This window comes from Symphalangus syndactylus, chromosome X (assembly GCF_028878055.3).
Source record: "Symphalangus syndactylus isolate Jambi chromosome X, NHGRI_mSymSyn1-v2.1_pri, whole genome shotgun sequence".
NCBI lineage: Eukaryota > Metazoa > Chordata > Mammalia > Primates > Hylobatidae > Symphalangus > Symphalangus syndactylus.
In genome coordinates, this window is record NC_072447.2 from 112,228,054 (window position 1) to 112,251,681 (window position 23,628).

Consider the following 23,628-nt stretch of genomic DNA (forward strand, 5'->3'; position numbering starts at 1 on the left):
CCATCCCCTCAGCCACTCAGATGTTTTCAAAAGAGAAGCCAGACTAAGGCTCCAGATGTTTGAAACCTAAATGAGGGCCCCTCATGAAATAAATCTACTGCCTTCCATTTCCAGAGATGAAAATCTTAGCCAGGGGTTTAACAATGAGGTCACTGTAGGCATGTTTGCCTGGTGTAGGACTGACCTCCGATCAGATATATAAGATTTTCTACTTTTAAAGGCTCCCCAACCCAACAAACAGCCCAGAGCTTCTCAGTTTCCTGGTTGTTGTGTCTAACTGCTTCTCACCTTGCCACAATCCATTGGGAAATGTCCCTTTCTGTCAAACCTCAAATCTCACTTGCATAGATTTGGGTCATTTTTATTTGCTGTATCTTTGCAGAGGTAAAGTAAGTCAATAAGAATCATCAGTTAGGAAAGTGGCTAGAGAATATGTCCAGGAAATTCACAGAAGAAATATGAATTTCCAGGTAATATGTGAAAAGACATTTAAACTCAGGGAATTAGGATGATTTTCACTCATCGTATTAGCAAAAATATCAAGTGTTGGCAAGGGTGTAGAAAGATGGGCATTTTTGTGCAATGCTGATGGGAATATAAATTGGAGAATACTTTGTAGCCTAATTTGTCAGTGGCTTTGAAGGTTAAAAATGTCTATTACCCTTCTACTGGGTAATTATGATCCTTAGTATCTATGCTAGAGATGTATCTATGCTTGAGCTAGTATCTACGCTTGAACACAAGGACGCCTGCTCAAAGATTTTCACTGTAGCTCTGCCATTTTACAAATAGCAAAAATTTAGAAACAACCTAAGTAGCCATCAAAAGGGTGGCTGAATTAAACTACGAGGTAGAGAAAAAGATCTTAAGGACACGTTAAGTTTACAAAAAGGGCCCAGAATATACACTTAGAATTCTATTTTGGAAAAGAAAATCAGATAATGAGATTATTTTTGGACATACGTGTACACATCTCTGATTATATATAGAAAAAGATAAGAAAGACAATAATGGCACTGAGAGAGCATCAAGGGAGATTTTTGCTTTGTCTATACTGCTTGCATGTTATTCAAGAATGTGTTCATATATTTATTGTGAAATTTTTTTTCTAGAATGTTTCAGAGGTGAGGGCATGGGTCTTGGTGGTTACAGTGAACATGTCTTCCGTGAGAGGCAGCAGTAGACAAGCTGGTGACGTAAATAGATGAGAAATCAAAGGACCCAGATAAAGGCCTGGAATCTGTCATCACTTTGCTATGTGATCCCAGGAAGTAATTTTCCTTCTGAGTCTGTTTCCTCTGTACAATCAACAAATAAGATGTGAAGCTTACTAAGATACTTTCCCTTTCTCATATTTTACGATTCTCTAAGTCCATGTCTTTAATATAGAATAGGTCTAGTCCCCTTTGATGAGAAGATGGATTTTTATTCTCTTCCTTCAAATTCTGGCATAGTTTGACATTTTACTTTACCCCAAATGTAAGATAATGAAAGAGAAGGTGGAATGGTCACTGTGCTCCCTGTTTGGCTATGGGTTTGAAAGTTTGGTTGACCTATTTATACCACTATCTTATTTTGACAGTATAAGCCCTTAGGCTTCTTTGAGTGTGATGAGAGTGTATTCACAATGCTAGAAATGGGAAGTTCTGAACTCTGTAGGATGGCCATTAATCCTGGAAACACACACACACACACACACACACACACGCACACACACACGGAGCATCCCTAGTCCAAAAATCCAAAATCCAAAATGCTCCAATGAGCATTTCCTCTGAGTGTCACATCAGTACTCAGGAAATGTTGGATTTTGAAACATTTCAGATTTCAGATTTTTGAATTAGGCATGCTCAACCTGTGTGTGTGTCTAATTTTTTTTTTCAGATTGAACCCCTTTCAACACTTTTCCTGAGTTATAATAAAAATGCATTTATTTCAGTGAAAATCATAGATACAAATATCTAGGGGCTATGCATATTCAGGGATTGATAGAAATGCTGTGTCAATGCACTGAGTTCATTGCAATTTGCACAACAATTTGAACTGTGCATTGCTGAGGAACAATACATGGACTGTGTTACATTTTAAAACGTATCCTATGTTGTAATTTAATACCTATAAACCATTCTTTATGTATCGTCACCTATATTTCTGGACTTTATGGCTAACCTGTTCTCTTGAGTCTGTCACCAACAAGCAGGGTGATTTTGGACGAGTCACATCCACAGTCTGTAGATAACAATTGGAACACCTGTTCCCCAGACTGGGAGGGAAGAATCAAGTGAGCTATGAAAATGTACACTTATCTACAAACATTGTCACAATCTGGCTCTCTACAACTTAATTGGCTTTTGGAAAAATACCAGATGAAACTCCGAGGAAACCTTGGCATTAAGTGAATGAAGGAAACCTCTTCTTGGTACCTCAGAGACTTTGACCAATCTAACTCTGACTATCATTAGTTAGCAAAGCTCCTTCCAGCTGGTCCTCATCACTTTGCTTGTTCCATGAGGTCATAAGAGTAAATTCTAAGCAGTTTATTTCTAAAGAAAACAGATAACAGCTCCCATGCAACTATTTGTCTTTCAACAATGAAATAAGCAACTTACTCTCGCTCCTTTCTCAGGAAAACACTGACAGCTCCCACTGCAGTCTTGGCCCCCACATGGCTTTCCATAAGACTTCTCTCCCTATTAAAAAAAGGAAAAAGTTAATAAACCATGTGAACCAAGAAGCAATGTTGTCCCAGCAAACCTAACTCTTAGCTGCTTTACCAAGTAAATCTATTGCGGCTTAATGATCTTATCTGATGTTGTCAGTAGTCAAATGAAATAAAAACTAATCTTAAGCTAGCATCCTTTTAGGTCAGGTCTATACCTCATCAAATAAATAGCCGGTTTGGGAACTTTGCTTTAGACACCTCCTCACTGGTAGAAATTCCAGGCACAATATACAACAGAATATCTTTACTTGGGGGCTGGAAATAGACTGTAGACATATTCCTGTGAAAACAGGTGTCCAGTGACTTACGGATTTGCACTCATTGGTAAAGAAGTAGCTGTAACAGATAACTTGAGGGAAATTCAAGTGATAGATATGTAGTGACAAATGAAAATGGCTACCTTGTACTCTGCTCTCAGAATTGTTCTCCTCAAACTCCATTTCAGCACACCATTCAAACCTTACACTGGCACTCCCATGCCCAGTTAGTCAGATCCAAATTCCTCAGTTGGTATTTTACAGTACCCCCAAGCTCTCTAACTTCATTTTTCCCTCTCCTCTGATTGATGGTGATGATTGCCAGCTGAATTTCTGCAAGGCCCCCACATGACCTGATGTGTGCTGATCCTCACCAACCTCATCTCCTTTCTCTCTGGCTCACTCTGCTTCAGTCACACAGGAGGGCGTTCATTCTGTTCATTAAAAACATCAAGCCTGTTCCTGCCTCAGGGCCTCTGCCCTCGCTGTTACTTTTTTCTGCAATGTTCTTCTCCTAGATATTTTTAAAAAATCCTGGCCTCTTTTCATCACTCAGGTCTCAGTTCAATTGTACATTCTCAGAGAGGCCATTGCTGAGTCTCCTGTTACTTCCAATCACATCATTTCATTACCTTTTCATCGTTAGACATTCTGTTTACTCCCACTAGAATGTAAGCTTCATGTACGTAGGGACTTCATTGTTTTGTCCAACACTGCATCACTAATGTCTAAAACCATGGATGACACTCAAGGAATTTTTGGTGACTATATTAATGGAGGTAGGATTTGAACTCAGGTCAGAATAACTCCAAAGTCTTGACCTTAACCCTTAAGCCTTAGTGTTTTCTAAGTCCTTTGTCTACCAGAACCTCAATACAAGGACTCAACAATGAGAAAAACTCCCATTCTGACCATATCCAGCTTGGGAAAAAAGCAAAACATAAATTCTAATTGTTATCTGTAACAAGAACTTTATCTCTGGGATGGATTTAGTACCATCCAACTTTTTTATTTAATGTTGGATGTTTTTTCCAAAGAGAAAGGCATATTTATGAGCTGACCTCACACTTAATCATTCTTGCCTCTGTGTACTGTGTGCCTTTTCCTAATTCCTAGAGAGCACTGTGAATTTCTCTGATGGTCTCTTATCTCTTCAGACATTCCCACAACACTTTATCATCACAACACCTTGGTAATAAGGTAGTGATGGCAAAGCTATGACAAAATATTACTATTTTAGATTCCAAACACCTTCCTTATACATTATATTTTATCTCTCTTATAAGCCCTTGACATGGTAAGTGCTATTGCACACTTTCCAGTTTACCTTCCATTTTATGGAATATAGGACAGGCAAGTTTTAATAAGGGTGAGATCAAGAGGTACTCTGGCAGGAGGAAGCTAGGGGCTGGAATACAAGAGAGAACTGAGAGAGCAGCATTGAATTTTATCTTCACCTATGCTGACACCCTTGTCTAATGTTGAGTACTATATTTCTTGGTACTATGGATAATTTGTATTTCCTTCTCCATACATTTCTGTGTTTTCTAAGCAGTCTTCAACAAGCACATATAATTAATAAGAATACAAAATAATACATTTAGTGATAAAAGTCATCCCCTTCAAGGAAGAGAACTTCACAGGTGTTGCCAAAGTTGAAATGGCATCTTTTTGGAGCTATGGCCTACTTCCAAACAATGTCTGTTTGAGTGTTCCATAAAATTGGTCTATAGTAGATGAAAAGTTTCCAGACCCCTCAAGTATGGAGCAAAGAGGCTGGAAGCAAGGGAACTGGATAAGACAGGGAAAAAAAAAATAGCAGGAGCTGAACAAAACCATAAGAATCAGAAGCTAAGGTTTCTTTGGAACTCGCCAGAACAAGGAGGCAAAGACACTCAGCTAACAGACAGGAAATCATCACTGTCCTTTGTCACTGAGGAAAGTAACCAGAGAAGCCCTGTTGGCCACATGGCAATTTCCTGTAATGCCAGCCCTGGCAGTTTCCCCAGGAGTCTTCAATTACAGTGAGGTGGGAGGAGTGAAGGCAGGCTTCCAGGGAACATGACCAGACTAGACCTGAGAAGCCTCTGCCTTATCCTGGCTTGTCTGAGGACACTCCACCCCCTGCTTGACCAGGCCATGTGGCTGGTGTCATTTCCACCTTGGAATGCTCTCCCTTTTCTCTCAAGATCAAACCCATCTTATACCCAAGAAAATTAAAACTGGAAAGGCTTTGGGAGATAATCTAATACAGTGGTTCTTAACTCTATCCGAGCAGTACCTTATTATTTTTATTATAATTATTACTCTCCCTTGCTTTCCTAAAAATAAATTCATAGAAATAAGTTATAATAAAAATGTAAGCAATTTTTTTTTAAATTTTATTATTATTATACTTTAAGTTTTAGGGTACATGTGCACAACGTGCAGGTTTGTTACATATGTATACATGTGCCATGTTGGTGTGCTGCACCCATTAACTCATCATTTAGCATTAGGTATATCTCCTAATTAAGCAAAAATTTTAAAAGCACATATTATCTCCTAACTGTATTGCAAAGAAAAAAAAAAGAAAAGTCATTTGTAATAAAAAGATATGTATTTCAATATATAAAAGCTCATACATGGCTATATTAGAAGATGTCATGAAGTGGTAGTCAGAGGCCAACAGCTCTATAGAGAATTATTATGAATGTAACAGGCTGCTGACACAGAATGACACTGGGATGTAGTATTGATGATTCAAGTATCATGAATGCAGTTGCTATTGGTAAGTGCAGTGATTCTCTCAAATGATAAAGAACTCATGGTGATGATCGTGGGTGGGGGGCGGGAAGTACAATCTTCCCTTTATTTACTGGGCAGTTTTATTTGTAACAAGAAAACCATGAAAAACTTCATTTCAATATGTAAAATGTGGTTACGTTCTAGACTTAAATAATTGTAAACAGAGTTTTCATCTCCCTGAATATCCAGAGGTCTTCTCTATCCTTCAGGATGCATAGTATTCAGAACACCTATCATTCCTGGCAGCCACATAGTAAGTGTCCCCGACTCCCTGATCATTTTGACAATCACAAATGGCCTCACAAGTTCCAAAATACCTCCTGGGGTGTACTTTTGTTAAGAAGTATTGGTCTAATCCAAATCACCCATTTTACAGATGATAACACTGAAGAAGATTATTTTGGCTTGGGTCACGCTGTTAACAAGTGGATTCTAACACTTCTGAACGTAATGCAATATTCTTCCTACTGTTCCGTACCTCTCAAGGCCAAATTCAAGTTCTATATTTTCCATGACCACTTCAGCTTCGGTGAACCACAACAATACTCACTAAGTCCCATTCACTGGGTAAGTGTCTCATGTTGTTATGGGAGAGTCTTCGCAACGTGCCTAAGGTTGCAGAGCTGAGAGTCTTGTTTCCTCATCCAGACCATAACGTTTATAAGGGAAAAGTCAATTTATTTTACTCCTTTGTATAAAACCACAGTGTTAAGGGGCAAAACTATGTTCTAGCCAATATCTGAGGCAGTATCCCTTAATTAGGAATATAAGTTCTGGAGTCAGTCTGTACAGGTTTAAATCCCAGCTCTAATATTTCCGAGTTGGATGAACTTAGGCAAGTGACTTTATCTCTCTGTAACCCAATTTTCCTGTCTGTAAAATGAGGATGGCGACAGTATCTACTGTATAGAGTTTGATTGGAGGACTCAATAAGATTAAGCATGCAAAACATAGTACCTGGCTCATAGTATGCACTAAGTGTCAGCTATTATTATTATATTAACATTAGCTATATTAGACTACTCAGCATTTTTTGCAGCATTCTGGTCTCTCTCTGGAGCTCCTTATCAAGTGCTGTGCACTGGTATGATCATGCCAGTTTGTCTATAGCTGATGTTCACTTTGCTTGGTCAGGATGTCCATTTGGATTTGTTGATGTCTGTATATGTAATTATCTGAATCAAGAACATAATCACATTTTATACATTGAAATGAATTTTTCATGGTTTTATTGTTACTGAATAAAAATGCCTAGTAAATAAAGGGAAGATTGTACTTTTTTTCCCCCAGATCACCACCATGAGTTATTTCTCATTTCAGAGAATCACTGCACTCACTTAACTTTTTTTTGAGATGGAGTCTCACTCTGTCATCCAGGCTGGAGTGCAGTGGTGTGACCTGGGCTCACTGCAGCCTCTGCCTCCCAGATTCAAGCCATTCTCCACCTCAGCCTCCTGAGTAGCTAGGATTACAGGCACCTGCCACCACACCCAGCTAATTTTTGTATTTTTAGTAGAGACGGGGTTTCGCCATGTTGGCCAGGCTGGTCTCGAACTCCTGGCCTGAAGTGATCCTCCCACATCGGCCTCCAAAATTATTTTTAAATGCTAAAAATATTTAGCAATTAGGGTTAAAGGTTAGGATTTGCTAAGCCATAACCCTAAATTTGCTAAATATTTTAAATATAATCTCTACTCCACACATCTATCCTTTTGCTGATGCTGGTTCCTATGTCTAAAATGTTTTCCTACTCCCTTTACCACAAACAAAACTTCTATTCATTCTTTTAAACCCAGCTCAACCATCTTTTTGGTGAGGACACCCTTATACTCTGCCTCCCTCTCGGCAATTTCAGGAGCAGTTCTTACTCTCTTCTCTTTGCTGATGGAGTTTTGCAGTATTTTACTCAATTTGATTCTGCCATCAGACTGGGATCAGGACCATGTCTTATGCTTTTCTGCAGCCCTGTCACAGCAGATATTCAGTGAAGGGCTGTGAAATAATTGCTCTCAGAACAATTGAGTTACAAGTGTTAGAGATCAGCATCACTGGGTCTCCTGAAATAAAGAGTTACATCACAGTGCCTCTACCACCAACCAATAGGCTTTTCTAGGCATCACCAGTGCTTTCTTGCATGGGGGTTGGCAAGGATGACAATGACGCAAAAGGTAACCCAGGAAGCAAGATAGGAAGTAACAGAGGCTTAGCTGAAGTGATTGGATTGCAAAGGCCAGTTATCTGTGTGAGCAATTTTCTCCAGAAGCTTAGGTCACAGAAGACTGGCTGTGTATAATTTTATTCTCACCGTTCATTCAACAAATATTTATTAAGTGCCTACTATGTGCTAGGCACTGTGTTAGAGATGGGTGATAGTGGCAGTATCATATAGCCATAAGTGAAACCAAGTCCTTGTTTTCATGGTGTTTAAAATTTAGAGGGAAGATCAACAGTAAATGAATATTACATACATATTTGTCAGTTGATCTGTATTATGGAGGAAACTAAATTGGGTAAGAGGGTAGAAAGTGTTGGGGTTAGGTTGTTATTTTATATAAGGAAGTCAGAGACGGCCTTGCTTATAAGGGGACTTCTGAGCAGAAAACAGTGTTTTGCAAAGCACAGTCCTTGGCCCAGAATCATCAGTCCTGGGAAATTGTTAGAGTTGCAAATTCTTGTCTCCTCCACAATCCACTGAATCATAAACTTTAGGGTGGAGCTCAGAAATCTGTTTTAACAAGCCCTTCAGGTGATTCTGATGCACATAGTGTTTGAGAAACACTGCTATAGAAGATGAAGGAATGAGTTATGTGAATATCTGAGGAAAGAGTATTCTAGGCAAAGGGAACAGCAAGTGCAAAGGCAGTAAATGAGAGAATATGCTTGATGTTTTGGCTACAGCAAGGAAGCCAGAATCCTGGAGTTCAGTGAATAGGGGGATGGGATACATGATAAAGCCAGAGTTGGAGCAAGAGCCAGATCATAGAAGATTTCATAGACCAATGTAAAAGCTTTGCCCCTGGAGATCCACTGAATGGCTTGGAACATACGAGTGACACCAGTGGATTTACTTTTTAAGGGGGATTACTCAAGCTGCCATGTGAACTGCAGTGGGGAAAGCACAGAAGCAGAAAGGCCACCTAGGAGGCTGTTGTGGTAGTTCAGCAGGATGATGGATGTTTAGAACAGAGAGGCAGTTATAGAGTCTGACAGAAGTAAAATAATTCTAGGTATGTTTTAAAGGTAGAGCTGCTAGGATTTGCTGATAGATTGGATGTGGGATGTGACTGAAAGGGAGAAGTCAAGAATGACTCCAAAGTTTCTGTACCAGGCAACTAGAAGGATGCAATTGCCATTTATTCAGATGGAGAAAGCTGTTGGAGAAGCTGGCTTGGGAAGCATCAGGAATTCTGGTTTTGAGATGTGTATAAGATATTCAAATGGAGGAGTTGAGTAGCTGGCTATGGAAGTCTGGAATTCAAGGGAGATGGCTTAGTCAGTATAGACTTGACTATGTTGTGGTAACAAACCTAGGATCGCAATGGTTTAGCACACAAAGTTTGATTTCTCACTTTTGTCATAATCCAATAAGACACAAGCAGCTCCTCTTAGTGGCCTTCTCCAAAGGTGACTTGGATTTCCAAGCTGCTTTTGTCTAGCAACTCCACTATCTCAGATCCTAGTAACTGCTCTTAATTCCCCATTACTGGAAGTGATACATCTCTTGTGTTCATATTCTCTTTAAAAAGAACCAGACATACTGGAAAACCTAAAAACATGGAGAGTAGGAAAGAACATGGTTTATCTGGAGATCACCATCTCTGCTATCATTGTTATATAAAGCCAAGGGGCTAGGTGTGGTGGCTTGTGTCTGTAATCTGTAATCCCAGCACTTTGGGAAGCCAAGGCAGGGGGATCGCTTGAGCCGAGGAGTTCGAGACCAGCCTGGGCAACATGGTGATACCCCATCTCTACAAAAAAATTAGACAGGTGTGGTGGCTTGTGTCTGTAATCTGTAATCCCAGCACTTTGGGAAGCCAAGGCAGGGGGATCGCTTGAGCCGAGGAGTTCGAGACCAGCCTGGGCAACATGGTGATACCCCACCTCTACAAAATAATTAGACAGGTGTGGTGGCATGTGCCTGTAGTCCCAGCTATTCAGGAGGCTGAGGCAGGAGGATCACTGGAGCCCAGGAGTTTGAGGCTGATCGTGCCACTGCACCCAGCCTGAGTGACAGAGTGAGCCCCTGTCTAAAAAACAAAAAGCCTCCAAAGTAGACGAGATTACCAAGGGAGTGAAGGTAGATAAAGGGAAGAGAATACACCCTAGAATTAAGCATTGAAGCCTGTCAGTGTTAAGAGAACATGAGGAGGTACTTGAGAAGGAATCTGAGAGGGAGTAGCCAGTGAGATGAGTAAAGAACCAACATCCAGAGGGACCCTGGAAAGCAAGGAGGAAAAAAAGTGATAAACTTAAATTGTTGACAGGTCAAGTAAGACAAGATATGAAAACATACCAATGGATTTAGCAATGTGGTGATCTGTACCAGACAAATTTCAGTGACTTAATGTGGCTAAAAGCCAGATTGCAAGGGGTTCAATAGAGAGTGGGAGGTGAGAAACTGGAGAAATCCAGGATAGCCAATTATCTAAAGGGGTATTGGGAATGGAAGAAATGGCACTGTAGCCAGAGAGGGATATGGGGTAAGAAGTATGTTTAATTTTTTTGTTAAGATTGGAGATATTGAAATATGTGAGTAGTTTGAGGGAATATGTGTTGACACAGGAGAGAGATGGAAAAATTGTGGGGGATGACTTTAAGTGTACAAGAGAGGATGGTATCTAATACAGAAGTTGATGGAATGCCCTTAGGTAAGAGAATTGAAAGTTCATCCACAGTGACAAGTGGGAAGGCAGAATACACAGATACAGATGCAGGTAGGGTAGTTGATGTGGTAATGGAAGCATGCAGACATTCTCTTCAACATACTTAGTTTTTCCTCTCAGTGAAACAAGAATCAAGCTTATCAACTGAGAATAAGAACATGAAGGAGTTACTGGAGGTTTGCAGAGAGATAAGGTGTGACATAATCAGTTAGGAGAGCAGGGAGAAGGCATGAACTAGGGAAATGTGGCAGGACTGCAAGGCAGCTCTAAGGGCCCACTTGAGTTTGGTGGTCATAGACTTAAACGAACATCAGTTATCAATATTGTGAGGTTTTCAGTAGACTTGTCCAGCCACGTGGATACATACTTAGATTAGAGGGAGAGTTGGATTTAATCAAGGTTGGGGTCTGCTAGATGAGGATGATAAAGGAAAAGAGGGGCAAGGGAGTCAAGGGTATATGGAAAGAAGTGATTATGATTATGGACCATAGGATCTAGGTTTCCTGTGGAAGGAACTGAGCACAGGCGGTGGGCAAGGGGCAGCAGAAAGGTAGGATCAATGGATGATTGACTCTGGTGGGGTTAAAGAAATACATCGGTTTTAGGATTGTGACTATGTCTCAGAAGAAAGAAGGCGTGGTCCTGTAAAGATGTTAGCTCTGTTAATACTCCGCACAGTGCAAAACAAGACAGTCCTTGGAATATAACAAATTCGTCTTGAATTAGCACAGTAAATGGTTGTTGAAATGGCTGCTCATTCTTGGTTTCATACAACATAATAAAACTGTCCCCTTTTAATAACTTCAGGTTTCTTCAAAATGTCTTTCACATAAAATCTCATTTGATTTTCCACCGCAAATCTGAAATAGATATGTTAGATGTATGTGTGTGTGTTGAGACATAGACATATATGCAACATTACAATGATTTATTTATATCTTCACCTACCCTCCTAGACATTAGGTTCCTTTGAGATGAAGATCTTGGGTTCACTATAAGACAAATCAATGGAAATCCTTTAAGCCTCAATTTCCTGAACTATAAAATAGGGATATTTTACCTTATAGGTTTTAGTGAGGTTAAATAAGATGATGCTCTTTGTCAAGTACTTGGTATATTCAGAATATGCTTAATCTATGTCAGCTGGTATTATTTACAATTACAGTGTCTGGTACTGTGCATGTGGATGCCCAATAGGTTCTCATTCAATGACTAATTCCCATTTTAAAGATGAGGAAATGAAAACTCAGCTGTTAAGTGACTTTTTCAACATAGAAAGTTAAGTATCAGAGCGGGGATAAGAAACCAGATACCTTCAACTGTGTGACTCTTGTTTTTTTGTTTTGTTTCATTTTGTTTTTTGTTTTTGTTGTTGTTGTTTTTTATTGGAACTGCTGCCACTAGTTCCAGGAATTGGCCTGAAACTTAAAAAGTCAGGAAAAGAAAGTTGAGTGTTGACAGGTGCCTCTTTGGGGATACTTTTTATCTATATTACTCTACTTACTTCACAGTATTATTTGTACTGTGTGTACATTTTCTAAATAACCTTCATATATAATTCTTATAACTACTTTTGAAACGAATTATTTTTCATATGACCATTTTCCAGATTAAAAAAACATCCTGCGTTTCAGACAGTTGGTATCATTTGCTAGTTAAGTGACAAAGTGAAGAGAGCCAAACATCTAAAAGAGAAAAATAATACAAGATGCTGAGGTATATATATATATATATACATATATATATGTATATACATGTATATATATATACATATATATATGTATATACATGTATATATATATATATATATAATCTTCATTCCCTGCCAGCGGCCTCAGGGTCCAGAAATTCTGAGGCCTCTTTGGCTAGATCAGACCTATCCTGGGGCCACATTCACAATAATGGCTACCGTGAGCATCTGTTGTGTGCCTAATTAAGTAGTTCACTTTTGTTATCTCACTGAACTGTTCCACCTCCACTATGAGGTAGGCACTATTACCATTATCATTTTACAGATAAAAAAAACTGATGCTTCAAGGGGTTAGTTTGCCTTCCCAAGGTCAGTCAGCTAGGGAGCAGCATAAATTCAGACCCAGGTTTGACTCAAAATCTTAGAGCTCTTCCCTTAAACCAGGCCCCCTTTAACATCACCCTACGTTCATGACCTTCTTGCTAATAATACAGAGAATCTGACTTTACTTGGAGCAATTCTAAAACAAAACCTAAAACCTTTGCATTGAAATGTGAACATACACACACACGTGCGCACACACACACACACACATTCAAACCCACATTAAACCAAGCTGGGTTCTGTCCCATGTTTAATGTGCATTTGCCTTTTAAAAACAGCTCCCTGTGAGTTTATGAATGAAAGACTCTGAGAAGAGAAGGAAGTGATCTGTGGGAGCTGGCTTCCTACCATGTGGGACTTGTCACCTATACTTTATTTTAAGGAAGAAGCTGACACCAGACATTTCTGAATATTTCAGGAAGCCATTTCCCTCCAACATCTGCTCAACTGTGTTCACACCGTAGATAAAAACAACTGATGGCATCAGGGGTAGAAGAGGAACAGGCATGTCAGGTTTCACTTGAAAAGCTCTAGCCAGCCAATATGAACCAGGGCCTGAGGGGATATAGTACTACCCAGTTAGACCTTAAAGTAAATTCAACAAGCAAATGCTTAACACACAAACAGGCAAACTAAATGTTGCCCATAATGTTCTTAAAATAGAAGCCTCTTTTTCCTTTGTTAGTAAGAATTTACTGAGTAGCTATGAAAGAACAACACTTCCCAAGGCTAGTCATAGGGAGCATGTGAGGAATACTCAGATTTAGCAAATAAAAATACAGGATGCATATTAAGCGTGAATTTCAGAAAAACCACAAGTAACTTTTTAGTATGAGTATGTCCCAAATTAGTATATGTTCCATGCAATATTTGGGGATATACTTATACTTAAGATATATTTGTTATTTATCTGCAATTCAAATTTAACTGAGTGTCATCTGTTTTGTCTGAAAACTCTACAAGTAGCATCATGGCACACTTGTGTGACAAATTCAGTTATGATGTATGTCAAAAGTAATTGTTAGTAATAATAGTTAAAATACAAATTCTTCTCCTGAATTTTTCAGAAAATTAAGAAGGGATTCATGTTTCTTTCTGTAATTGAGTCACTCCTACTCATTTGCATTCTTATATGCTTTCCAAAGTAGGAGGGGAAAGTAGAGTTATAACTAGCATTGCAATGATTAAATTTATTCATTTACTCAGCAAGTACTTATTGAGGCCTGCTGTGTGCTTGCTAGACAATCTTTAATGCACACCTGCTATGTATAAAGGCACTGTGTTGGGCACTATGGAAAAAAGACAAATATTTAGAAAACATGTTCCTTGCACTCAGGAAACTAAAAGCTTGATACAGGAGATAACTGCAGTCAAAAGGAGAAAGTGAGAAGTATCATTGGAGAAGATAAAAAGATATGCTTCTAAAACTTAGATGTGATTGTTCTGTCTTCACTCAAAAGTCTTTGACAGCTCCCCATTACCCACAAAGTTCAAAATTTAAGCATGACATTTAAGGGCACTCAAAATTAGGCTCAACCTACCATTGCAAGTCCACCTGTCACCTCCTCTAGTCATAGAGGTCTATTTATTATTATTCCATTTTCCTGGAATACCTTTCATGTTTCATCCATTTCTCTCGAAATTCTAGTCACATCCATTCTTTTTCCTTTTTATAAAAACTTTACTGAGATAGAACTCACATATCACACAATTCACACATCCTTTCTTAAATTTCGCTTTCTGTCTTTTCCAACAATAGCACTGCTAATGTTTCACTGTTGTATTCGTTGCTCACTCTAACAGCCTCCCTTTTTGACTACTTTAGAGAAACTGTGGCAATAGTTTTCCAATAAAAATATTTGAAATTATTTCAGGTGATTGAGCTGGGCCTCAATTTCCTCAGTTGTGCAATGCGTGGAGAAACTGTATGTCCTTCTACATCCTGTGAGCTTACTCTTGCTACTAGACCTTAAGTATGCAGTGAGTATCATGGCCTTTAGTGGCTTGGCACAGAGCCTGTCTGCTAATTTATAACATGATAGCATTAGGAAAATCATTACAAGTTGAAAACAAAATCCTTTAATGTTTCTAGTTGGGAGATTAAGAATTTTGTTTTTAAACCTACAGAAATAGGAAAGGTTGGGATTCCAGGACAGAGACTGTGTCCCGTTAGAAATATCCTGGCAGATTGTCTTCTCTGTTATTAAGTCCAAATGGTTAAGGGCAGTGCCATTTCTGTCTTTTGGACTAGTGAGACACAGACTAACGAATGCCCAGTTGAGACAGATGGTGAGTTCATGTGTGTAGTTCTCCAGTAGTAGCAGCTATTAGGAGACAGAATAGGAGACAAATACAGGTCATTTCCACATTCAGCACACAAACAGGCAAACTAAATGTTGCCCATAATGTTCTTAAAATAGAAGCCTCTTATTCTTCTGTTAGTAAGAATTTACTGAGTAGCTATGAAAGAACAACACTTCCCAAGGCTAGTCATAGGGAGCATGTGAGGAATACTCAGATTTAGCAAATAAAAATACAGGATGCACATTAAGCTTGAATTTCAGAAAAACCACAAGTAACTTTTTAGTATGAGTATGACCCAAATTAGTATATGTTCCATGCAATATTTGGGGATATACTTATACTTAAGATCTATTTGTTATTTATCTGCGATTCAAACAACAAATTCTGTTATTTGTTAATTATCTACAAGGCTTACATGTGTTGATAAGGCAAAAGATGTTTTAACTTGCTCACAGAGGGGGAAAGATGACATGTGGAGAAGAATAACCAGGAAAATTGAGTGTCTCATAGAAAATCCATCCCTCATGACTAGGGGAAAAATCAGAAGGAAAAAAAATCCTACAAAGTACAAAACCCAACAAATACACCAGGACCTCTGTCTTCATTTGCCAAGAACAACATATTACTTTTACCTATTTTTTGGCTGCAATATTAAGCTGTAAATCCTTTCAGAAGTTAATTTTCATTTTGTTTGCAGCATGAACAAGACAGACCAACTTGTCACGTATGCCTACATTTCTAAAATTAGGAGAAACAGCCCTAATCCCTTCTCATAGGCAGAAAATAGAAACAAGTCAAGTAGTCTACTTGGTTGGTGGGAACGGACTTTAAAAAGCATCATGCTAGAAAAAAAGCACTGTATGTCACAAGCAAAGTTCAAACTCCAGTTTAAACTTTTTGGGCTTAATCAAAGCCATAGGCGAAGGCGTGGTCCAGTACTTTTGTCTCTAATTCCATATTTCATGACTTCAAAACTCATCTACTTTTCTTTTTGCTTCTAAGCACAGTGAGATGCAAAACTAATTTTTAAAAGCCCTTCTGTGGCAAGACTTTATCTTTGGTGATTCCTGTGCTAGACATAAACTACCAAATCTCACTGAAGAAGAAGTAGAAAATCCCAGTAGTCCCTTATCTATTAAAGAAATTGAATTTGCAGTTAAAAACCTTCCAATAAAGGAAACTCCTGGGCTAGATGGCCTCACTGATGATTTCTACCAAACGTTTAAGGAATAAATATATTGATCCTACACAAATTCTCCCAGAAAATCGAAGATGAGGGATTTATTTCTAACTCACTCTGTGAGTCCAGCATTACCATTACAGACCAATATTTTTCAGGGATATAGATACAAAAATTCTTAACAAAAATTCACAGAATTGAACCTAACAATATATAGAAATGATGGTACATTATGACCAAGTTCAGTTTATTCCAGGAATGATAGTTAGGTTTAACATCTAAAAATTAATCAGTGTAACTCACCATATCAGCAGACCAAAAAGAAAAAAAAAACCTAAGATTATCTCAATAGACGCAGAAAAAGAATTTGAGAAAATCCAGCCTCTACTGTGATAAAAACTCAAAGCAAACTAGAAATAGAAGGGAACTTCTTCAACCAGCTAAAAGGCATCTATGGAAAATACTACAGATATCATTATGTCTGTTGGTGGAAGCCTGAATGCTTTCCCCGCTAAGACTGGGGGCAAGGCAAAGATGTCCACATTTACACTTCTATTCAACATTGTGCTAGAGGTTCTAGCCAGTGCAAAAAAGGCATCCAAATTCAAAAGGAAGATGCAAAACAAGTCTTTATTCACAGATAACATGATCTATATAAAATATAGAATGAAATCTACAAAAAAGCTACTAGAACTAATAAGTGAGTTTAGTAATGCTGGATGATACAAGGTCAATATACAAAAATTAGTTCCATTTCTGTAAACTGGCAACAAACAATTGGAAACTGAAATAAAAATGTCATATGATAACATCAAATATATAAAACAGTTAGGAATAGATCTGACAAAAGATGTGCAGTCCCTTTGCATGGCAAACTTAATTGTTGAGAAAATTAAAGAAGGCTTAAATAAATGGAAAGATATCATTATGATATCAACTTTCCCCCAATTGTTGATTATAAATTCGGTGCAATTTGAAAATGTATATGAAAATCCAAAGGACCTAGCATAGACCAAACAACTTAGAAAAAGAAAAAGCTGTAAGACTTACAGGACCTACTTCAAGACTTATTGTGAAGCTACAGCAATCAAGAGAGTGTAAAGATAGACAAAAGTATGAGTGAAACAGAATAGAGTCCAGAAATAGATCCACGTATTTATAGTCAACTGATTTTTGACAAAGCTGCAGTGGTGGTCCAGTAGAGAAAGAATTGTCTTAAACAAATGGTGCTGAAACAACTGGACATTCAATATGCAAAATAAACAAATGATGAACTTTGATCTATACTTCACACTATGTACAAAAATTAACTCAAAATATATTGTAGATGTAAATATAAGCCTGAGACTTTAAAATTTCCAGTAGAAAAATTAGGAGAAAATCATTATCCTCTTAGATTAAGCAGAGATTTAGATACAACACCAGAAACTTGAAGTATGAAAGAAAAAAAATGAAGAAATTGGACATCATCTAAATTAAAACTTCCTTTTTGAATGATATTCTTATGAGAATGGGAAGATAAGCTCTAGACTGAGAGAAAATATTTGCATATCACATATCTCAGGGCTCTCCAACTCCCAGGACAAAGACCCGTACCTGTCTGTGGCCTGTTAGGAACTAGGCCGCACAGCAGGAGGTGAGCAGCAGGCATGTGAGCACCTGAGTTCTGCCTCCTGTCAGATAGGCGGTGGCATTAGATTCTCATAGGATCGCAAATCCTATTGAAAATTGCACATGCAAGAAATCTAGGTTGCATGCTCCTTATGAGAATTTAACTAATGCCTGATGATCTGAGGTGGAATAGTTTCATCCTGTAAGCATCCCTCGCCCCACACCCCCCACCCCGGCCCCTTCTATGGAAAAATTGTCTTCCACAAAACCAGTCCCTGGTGCCCAAAAGGTTGGGGACTGCTGACATATCTCATATGGCAGCAGTCCCAAACCGGTCCTGGGGGTTGGGGATCTTTGTCATACAGGGCTATTTGTACAGGCAGCATCATGAATGAGTATCAAATTAATTATGCTGAGTAAAAAGCATAATTATTTTTTAATTATGTAAAAAAGCACACATATTTTATATTTCCATTTCCATAGAATTCTAGCAAATTAAAATTTATCTATAGTGACAGAAAACAGACTTGTTATTGCCCAAGGATGGGGGGTGGCAGAGAGGGAATAGAGGGAACTTTTGCAGATATTGGATATGTTCATTATCTTCATTGTGGTGACGCTTTCATGCTTGTACATATTTGTCTAAACTTATTAAATTGTACACTTTAAATATGTTCAGTTTACTATAAGTCAGTTATATCTCAGTAACACTGTTAAAAAAAAAACCAGCAAAGGGACTCAGAAGTCATTCTGAATAGGTTCCCACTGCCCAAATAAGTGATGGCCTGAACACCAATAATGATAACTGCATTCAATTAAATTTGTAAAATATTTGGAACTTCATGAATCCATAATGGTATCCTACACACAAAAAAAACCCTTCACAGGTCACTTTTGGAGGATGCCAGGGAAGTAATTATTTTTTAAATTTGTTAAAAAAAGGATAGTGGAATCAAGCATTCATCCTGCCTTTCCTAAATGAACTATAACTCAGGATAACCATAAAAATTAATGAAGGGATGTTTCTCCTAAATAAAGTATTCAGGTACGATATGCATAAGAAAAGACAGAACTATAGAATCAACATTTGCAACTCCCAGTGAAGTAATAGATTGAGGTAATAGATATCAACAGCTGCTAGTATTTCAGAAAGAAGATCAAGCAGACATTGCAGACATTTTGTACATCAATAATGATGGAAGAATAAAACACTACCTGATTACATAATTTTGCAGAAAGACAGGAAGGGGAAGAAGGAGGGGAAGGGGGAGAGGGAAAGAGGGAGAGAAGGAGGGAGGCAGAGAGGAAGAGGGAGAGAGAGAGAGAGAGAGAGAGAAATGGAATATGATCAAGTCTCTAGATCTAACTACCAACGCTTTACAATACCAACACCAACCAATACCAATGCCAACACCAACCAACAAATCAAAACTGTGGAAAACTTACAAGACAAAATGATCCAGTTTTTTCAACAAATATTTCAGGGAGAAAAAAGAGAGATTGAGGAGAAGCTACAGATTAAAGCCATTATGAACAACAGTATGGAGATGCCTCAAAAAATTAGAAGTAGAACTACCACATGATCCGGCAATTCCAAAGGAACATGAAATATCCAAAGGAAATGAAATCATGTTGAAGAGATATCTGTGATCCCAGATTTATTGCAGCACTATTCACAATAGCCAAGATATGAAGTCAACCTAAGTGTCCATCATTGGATGGATGGATAAATAAAATGTGGTACATATATACATGGAGAAATGCTACTCAGCCATAAAAAGAACAAAATATTCTCATTTGCAACAACATGGATAAGCCTAGATGACAGTATGTTAAGTGAGATAAGTCAAACACAGAATAAATATCACACGATCTCATGTGTGAAATCTAAAAGAAGTTGATCTCACAGAAGTAGAGAGTAAAATAACGGTGACTAGAGGGTAAGGAGAGTGGGATGGGGGCTGGGAATGATGGAGGGAAGTTGGTCAATGGATACACAGTTATAGTTAGAGAAGAGGAATAAGTTCTTGTGTTCTACTGCACAGTAGGGTGACTGCAGTCAAAAGTAATATTTTGTATAGTTCAAAATAGCTAGAATAGAGGAATTTGAATGTCTTACCACAAAGAAATGGTAAGTGTTTGAGGTGGTTGATATGTTAATTACCAGGATTTGATCATTACACAATTTACATATGTATGGAAATATCCCACTGTACCCTCTAAGTATGTACAATTATGAGTTAATTTAAAAACAAAATAAAACTTAAAAAATACAATGACTTAAGAGATTTATCATCCAATCACAATGTAGGGACTTTATTTGGATACTCAAATGTAAGGAGGCAAATCCATTTATAAAACAATGGGGAAATAATGAACATTGTCTGGATATTTGATTATATTATATTATTGTCAATTTTGTTGGTGTGATAATGAGATTTTGGATGTTTTCATAACTTACTTTTAAGAGATACTTAATGAAATACAGATGAAATGAGATTATTTCTGGTATTTGTTTCACAATGATTGAGGGTGAGGAGAAGTGAGGATTGTTGGAAATGAGACTGTCTATGAATTGGTAAATTTGAAGCTGAGCAATTGGTACATGGGAGGAGTTTCATTGTACTATTCTATTTTTTTATGTTTTAAGTTTAAGTTTTATTTTATGTTTGGGATTTAAGTTTCTGAGTTGGTAAATGGACGGATTAAGGTGAATGATTGAACCTTTGTGGGAAGGGAAAGAAAAAGAGGAGTCGAAGGAGACTCTTTCAGCTTGAGCAACAGGGAGGATGGTAATGCCATTTGCTGAGATGGGGAAGCATGGAATAGGACCAATCTGTGTGTATGTGCGTGCGTGTGCATGTATAGAAAATGAGTTCGGTTTTGGACATGCTGAGTTTGAAATATCTGTGAATAGCCAGGAAAATATGTCTAAGCAGTTATATATATATATATATATATATATATGGGCTTGGAGCTTGGAAGACAGATTTGGGATAGAACATAGAATTATGCAAGGATGAGTTTGTGCAAAAGAGTGAAAGAGTTCCGGGAAAAAGCCCTGACAAACATCTACCTTAAAGATCTGTGCAGAGAAAGTAGGGCTCAAACTTATATGGATACAAAGCAGAATGAGACAAAGACTCTGCCACTGGGGAGCTCAAACTTTAACTAGGGATACACATTCAATTAAATTCTATAGGCCTGGTCCTGGCCCAGATACTAGGCAGAAGACGCTGTTTTGAAGATATTCATGTGCTGTCATGCATGGCTCTCCAAGTACTCTATGAGCTTTAATTTGTCTTATCTCTTAAAAGACTGTAAATGACTTCAGTGCAGGAAGTCAGAGAAGAGCTTGCATCTTTGGGAATAAGTGGAATTCACTACATTTTAAGGACATGATCCTTCCCTGAAATACCCAGGGCTGGCCTTTTAAATGGTTGATGAATGCAAACTAGGTACTGACAGAGCCTGAAAACTGAGTAGGCAATCCTGGAAACCAGGAGGTGGAAGGCAGGGGACAGGTAACTGCCACCAGCCCATATATTCAATTTCTAATTTGGCCCAAATAAAGTTGTCAGAGATACAGGTGGTCTCAGCAGGAGCATCTGTGTGCCCGTTTTCACTCCACAGCTATACCAAGTAATTTTTCCAACCCTAGCTTTGGTTCCAGAGATTAAGCCAAGTTTAGGGGGAAACACTGGCAAATCTGAGGTTTCTTATATCATAACTATGTCATTACACACTGTGCACAAAGCTAAGATTCAATAAATGTTTATTGAATTAATGTATTGAGTAGATGTAGCAAACAGGATAGTCTAAAGTAAAGAGGGGAGTCTATTTTTACCTCTATTTTTGCAAGGTTTCTCCTTCTGAATTAAATAAATTTCCCACTTGCAGATAAATGTCTGAGTGTCCTTAGTTATCATCAGGTGTAAAGGACATCATGAAATGTCCCTGGATGCTTTTCTTGTGGCTTTATTTTCCCACCTTGACCCACCTTTGTCAATGTGTTTTGTCACATTTTGCCATATTGTGCAAATTTCTTTGTACAGAGGTCTCTTCTAAATATGCCCAGAGCCTAGCACTGTGCCTGGTACATTAGTAGGTGGTTGTTATTAGTTCGGGATCTCCAGGGAAACATAGCCAAAATGATATTTGTGTGTGTGTGTGTGTGTGTGTGTATGTACACTCCTGTCACTCAACAACTAGGAAACATTCTGAGAAATACATCCGTAGGCGATTTCGTCATTGTGCAAACATCATAGCATGCTTACACAAACTTAGATGGTATAGCCTACCACACGCTAGGCTATATTTTATAGCCTATTTCTCTTAGGATAAAACATGTACAGCATGTTACAGTACTGAATACTTCAGGCAATTGAAACACGATGTTAAGTAATTACGTTTAAATATATCTGAACATTAAAAAGGTACAGAAAGACACAGCATTAAAATACTATGGAACCACTGTTGTATATGCCATCCATCCTTGACCAAAACATTGTTTGTGGCACATGATTATATTTATATTAAGAAATTAGCCCACTCAATTGTGAGAACTAGCAAGTCTGGAATCTGCAGGGCAGGCTGGCAGGGTAGAGACCCAGGGAAGGGATGACGTTGCCGTCTAAAGTCCAAAGGCAGTTTGGAGACAGAATTCCTACTTTGTCAGGGGATCTCAGTCTTTTTCTCTTGAGGCCTTCAACTGATTGTATGAGGTCCACCCACATTATGGAGGGTAATCTGCTTTACGCAAAGTCTACTGATTTATTGATTTTTATAGATTTAGGGCGTACAAGTGCAGTTGTGTTACATGAATATGTTGAGTAGCAGTGAAGTCTGGGTTTTTAGAGTTACCTATCACCCAAATAGTGTACATTGTACCCAATAGGTAGTATTTCATCCCTCACCCCACTTCTACACTCCAACCTTTTGGAGTATCCAATGTCTATTATTCCTTTCTGTATGTCCATGTCTAACTCATTTTTTATCTCCCACATATGAGTGAGAATATGTGGTTTTAGACTTTCTATTTCTGAGTCATTTCACTTACGAAAATGGTCTCCATTTCCATCCGTGTTGCTGCAAAAGACATGATTCCATTCTTTTTTGTGGCTGTCATTCCATGGGATATATACCACATTCTTTTTATCCAAACATCCATTGATGGACATTTAGGTTGATTCCATGACTTTGCTATTGTGAATAGTGCAGTGATAAATACATGAGTGCAGGTGTCTCTTTGAAACAATGATTTCTTTTCCTTTTGGTAGATATCCAGTAGTGAGATTGCTGGACACACAGTAGTCGTAGTTCTATTTTTACTTCTTTGCGAAACTTCCTATACTGCTTTCCATACCAGTTCTACTAATTTACATTCCCACCAACAGAATATAAGCATTCTCTTTTCTCTGCATCCTCACCAACATCTGTTGTTTCTTGCCTTTTAAATAACAGCCAGACTGCTGTAAGAAGGTATGTCATTGTGGTTTTAATTTGTGTTTCTCTGACGATTAGTGATGTTGGGCATGTTTTCATGTTTGTTGGCCACCTGCATTTCTTCTTTTGAAAAAATCATTTGTTCATGTCCTTTGCCTATTTTTAATAGTTATTTGTTAGTTTTTTTTTAGTTTAGTTCCTTGTAGATTCTAGACATTAGATGCATAGTTTGCAAATATTTTCTCCCATTCCATAGGTTATCTTTTTACTCTGTCAATTATTTCTTTCGCTGTGCAGAAGCTTTTTAGTTGCATTAAGTTGCATGTGTCTATTTTTGTTTTTGTTCTGTTTGCTTCTGAGGATTA

At 38.1% G+C, this 23,628-nt stretch overlaps 1 protein-coding gene across 2 annotated transcripts in view; it reads right to left on the reverse strand.

Moving 5' to 3' along the window:
* Nucleotides 1-23,628, reverse strand: part of COL4A6 (collagen type IV alpha 6 chain) — a 279,142-nt gene that overhangs the window by 153,269 nt on the left and 102,245 nt on the right. For both annotated transcript variants that reach the window (XM_055267727.2, XM_055267726.2), the window contains exon 3: nt 2,610-2,690. In XM_055267727.2, the coding sequence (XP_055123702.1) occupies nt 2,610-2,690 (81 nt within the window). The remainder of the gene's footprint in view (nt 1-2,609; nt 2,691-23,628) is intronic.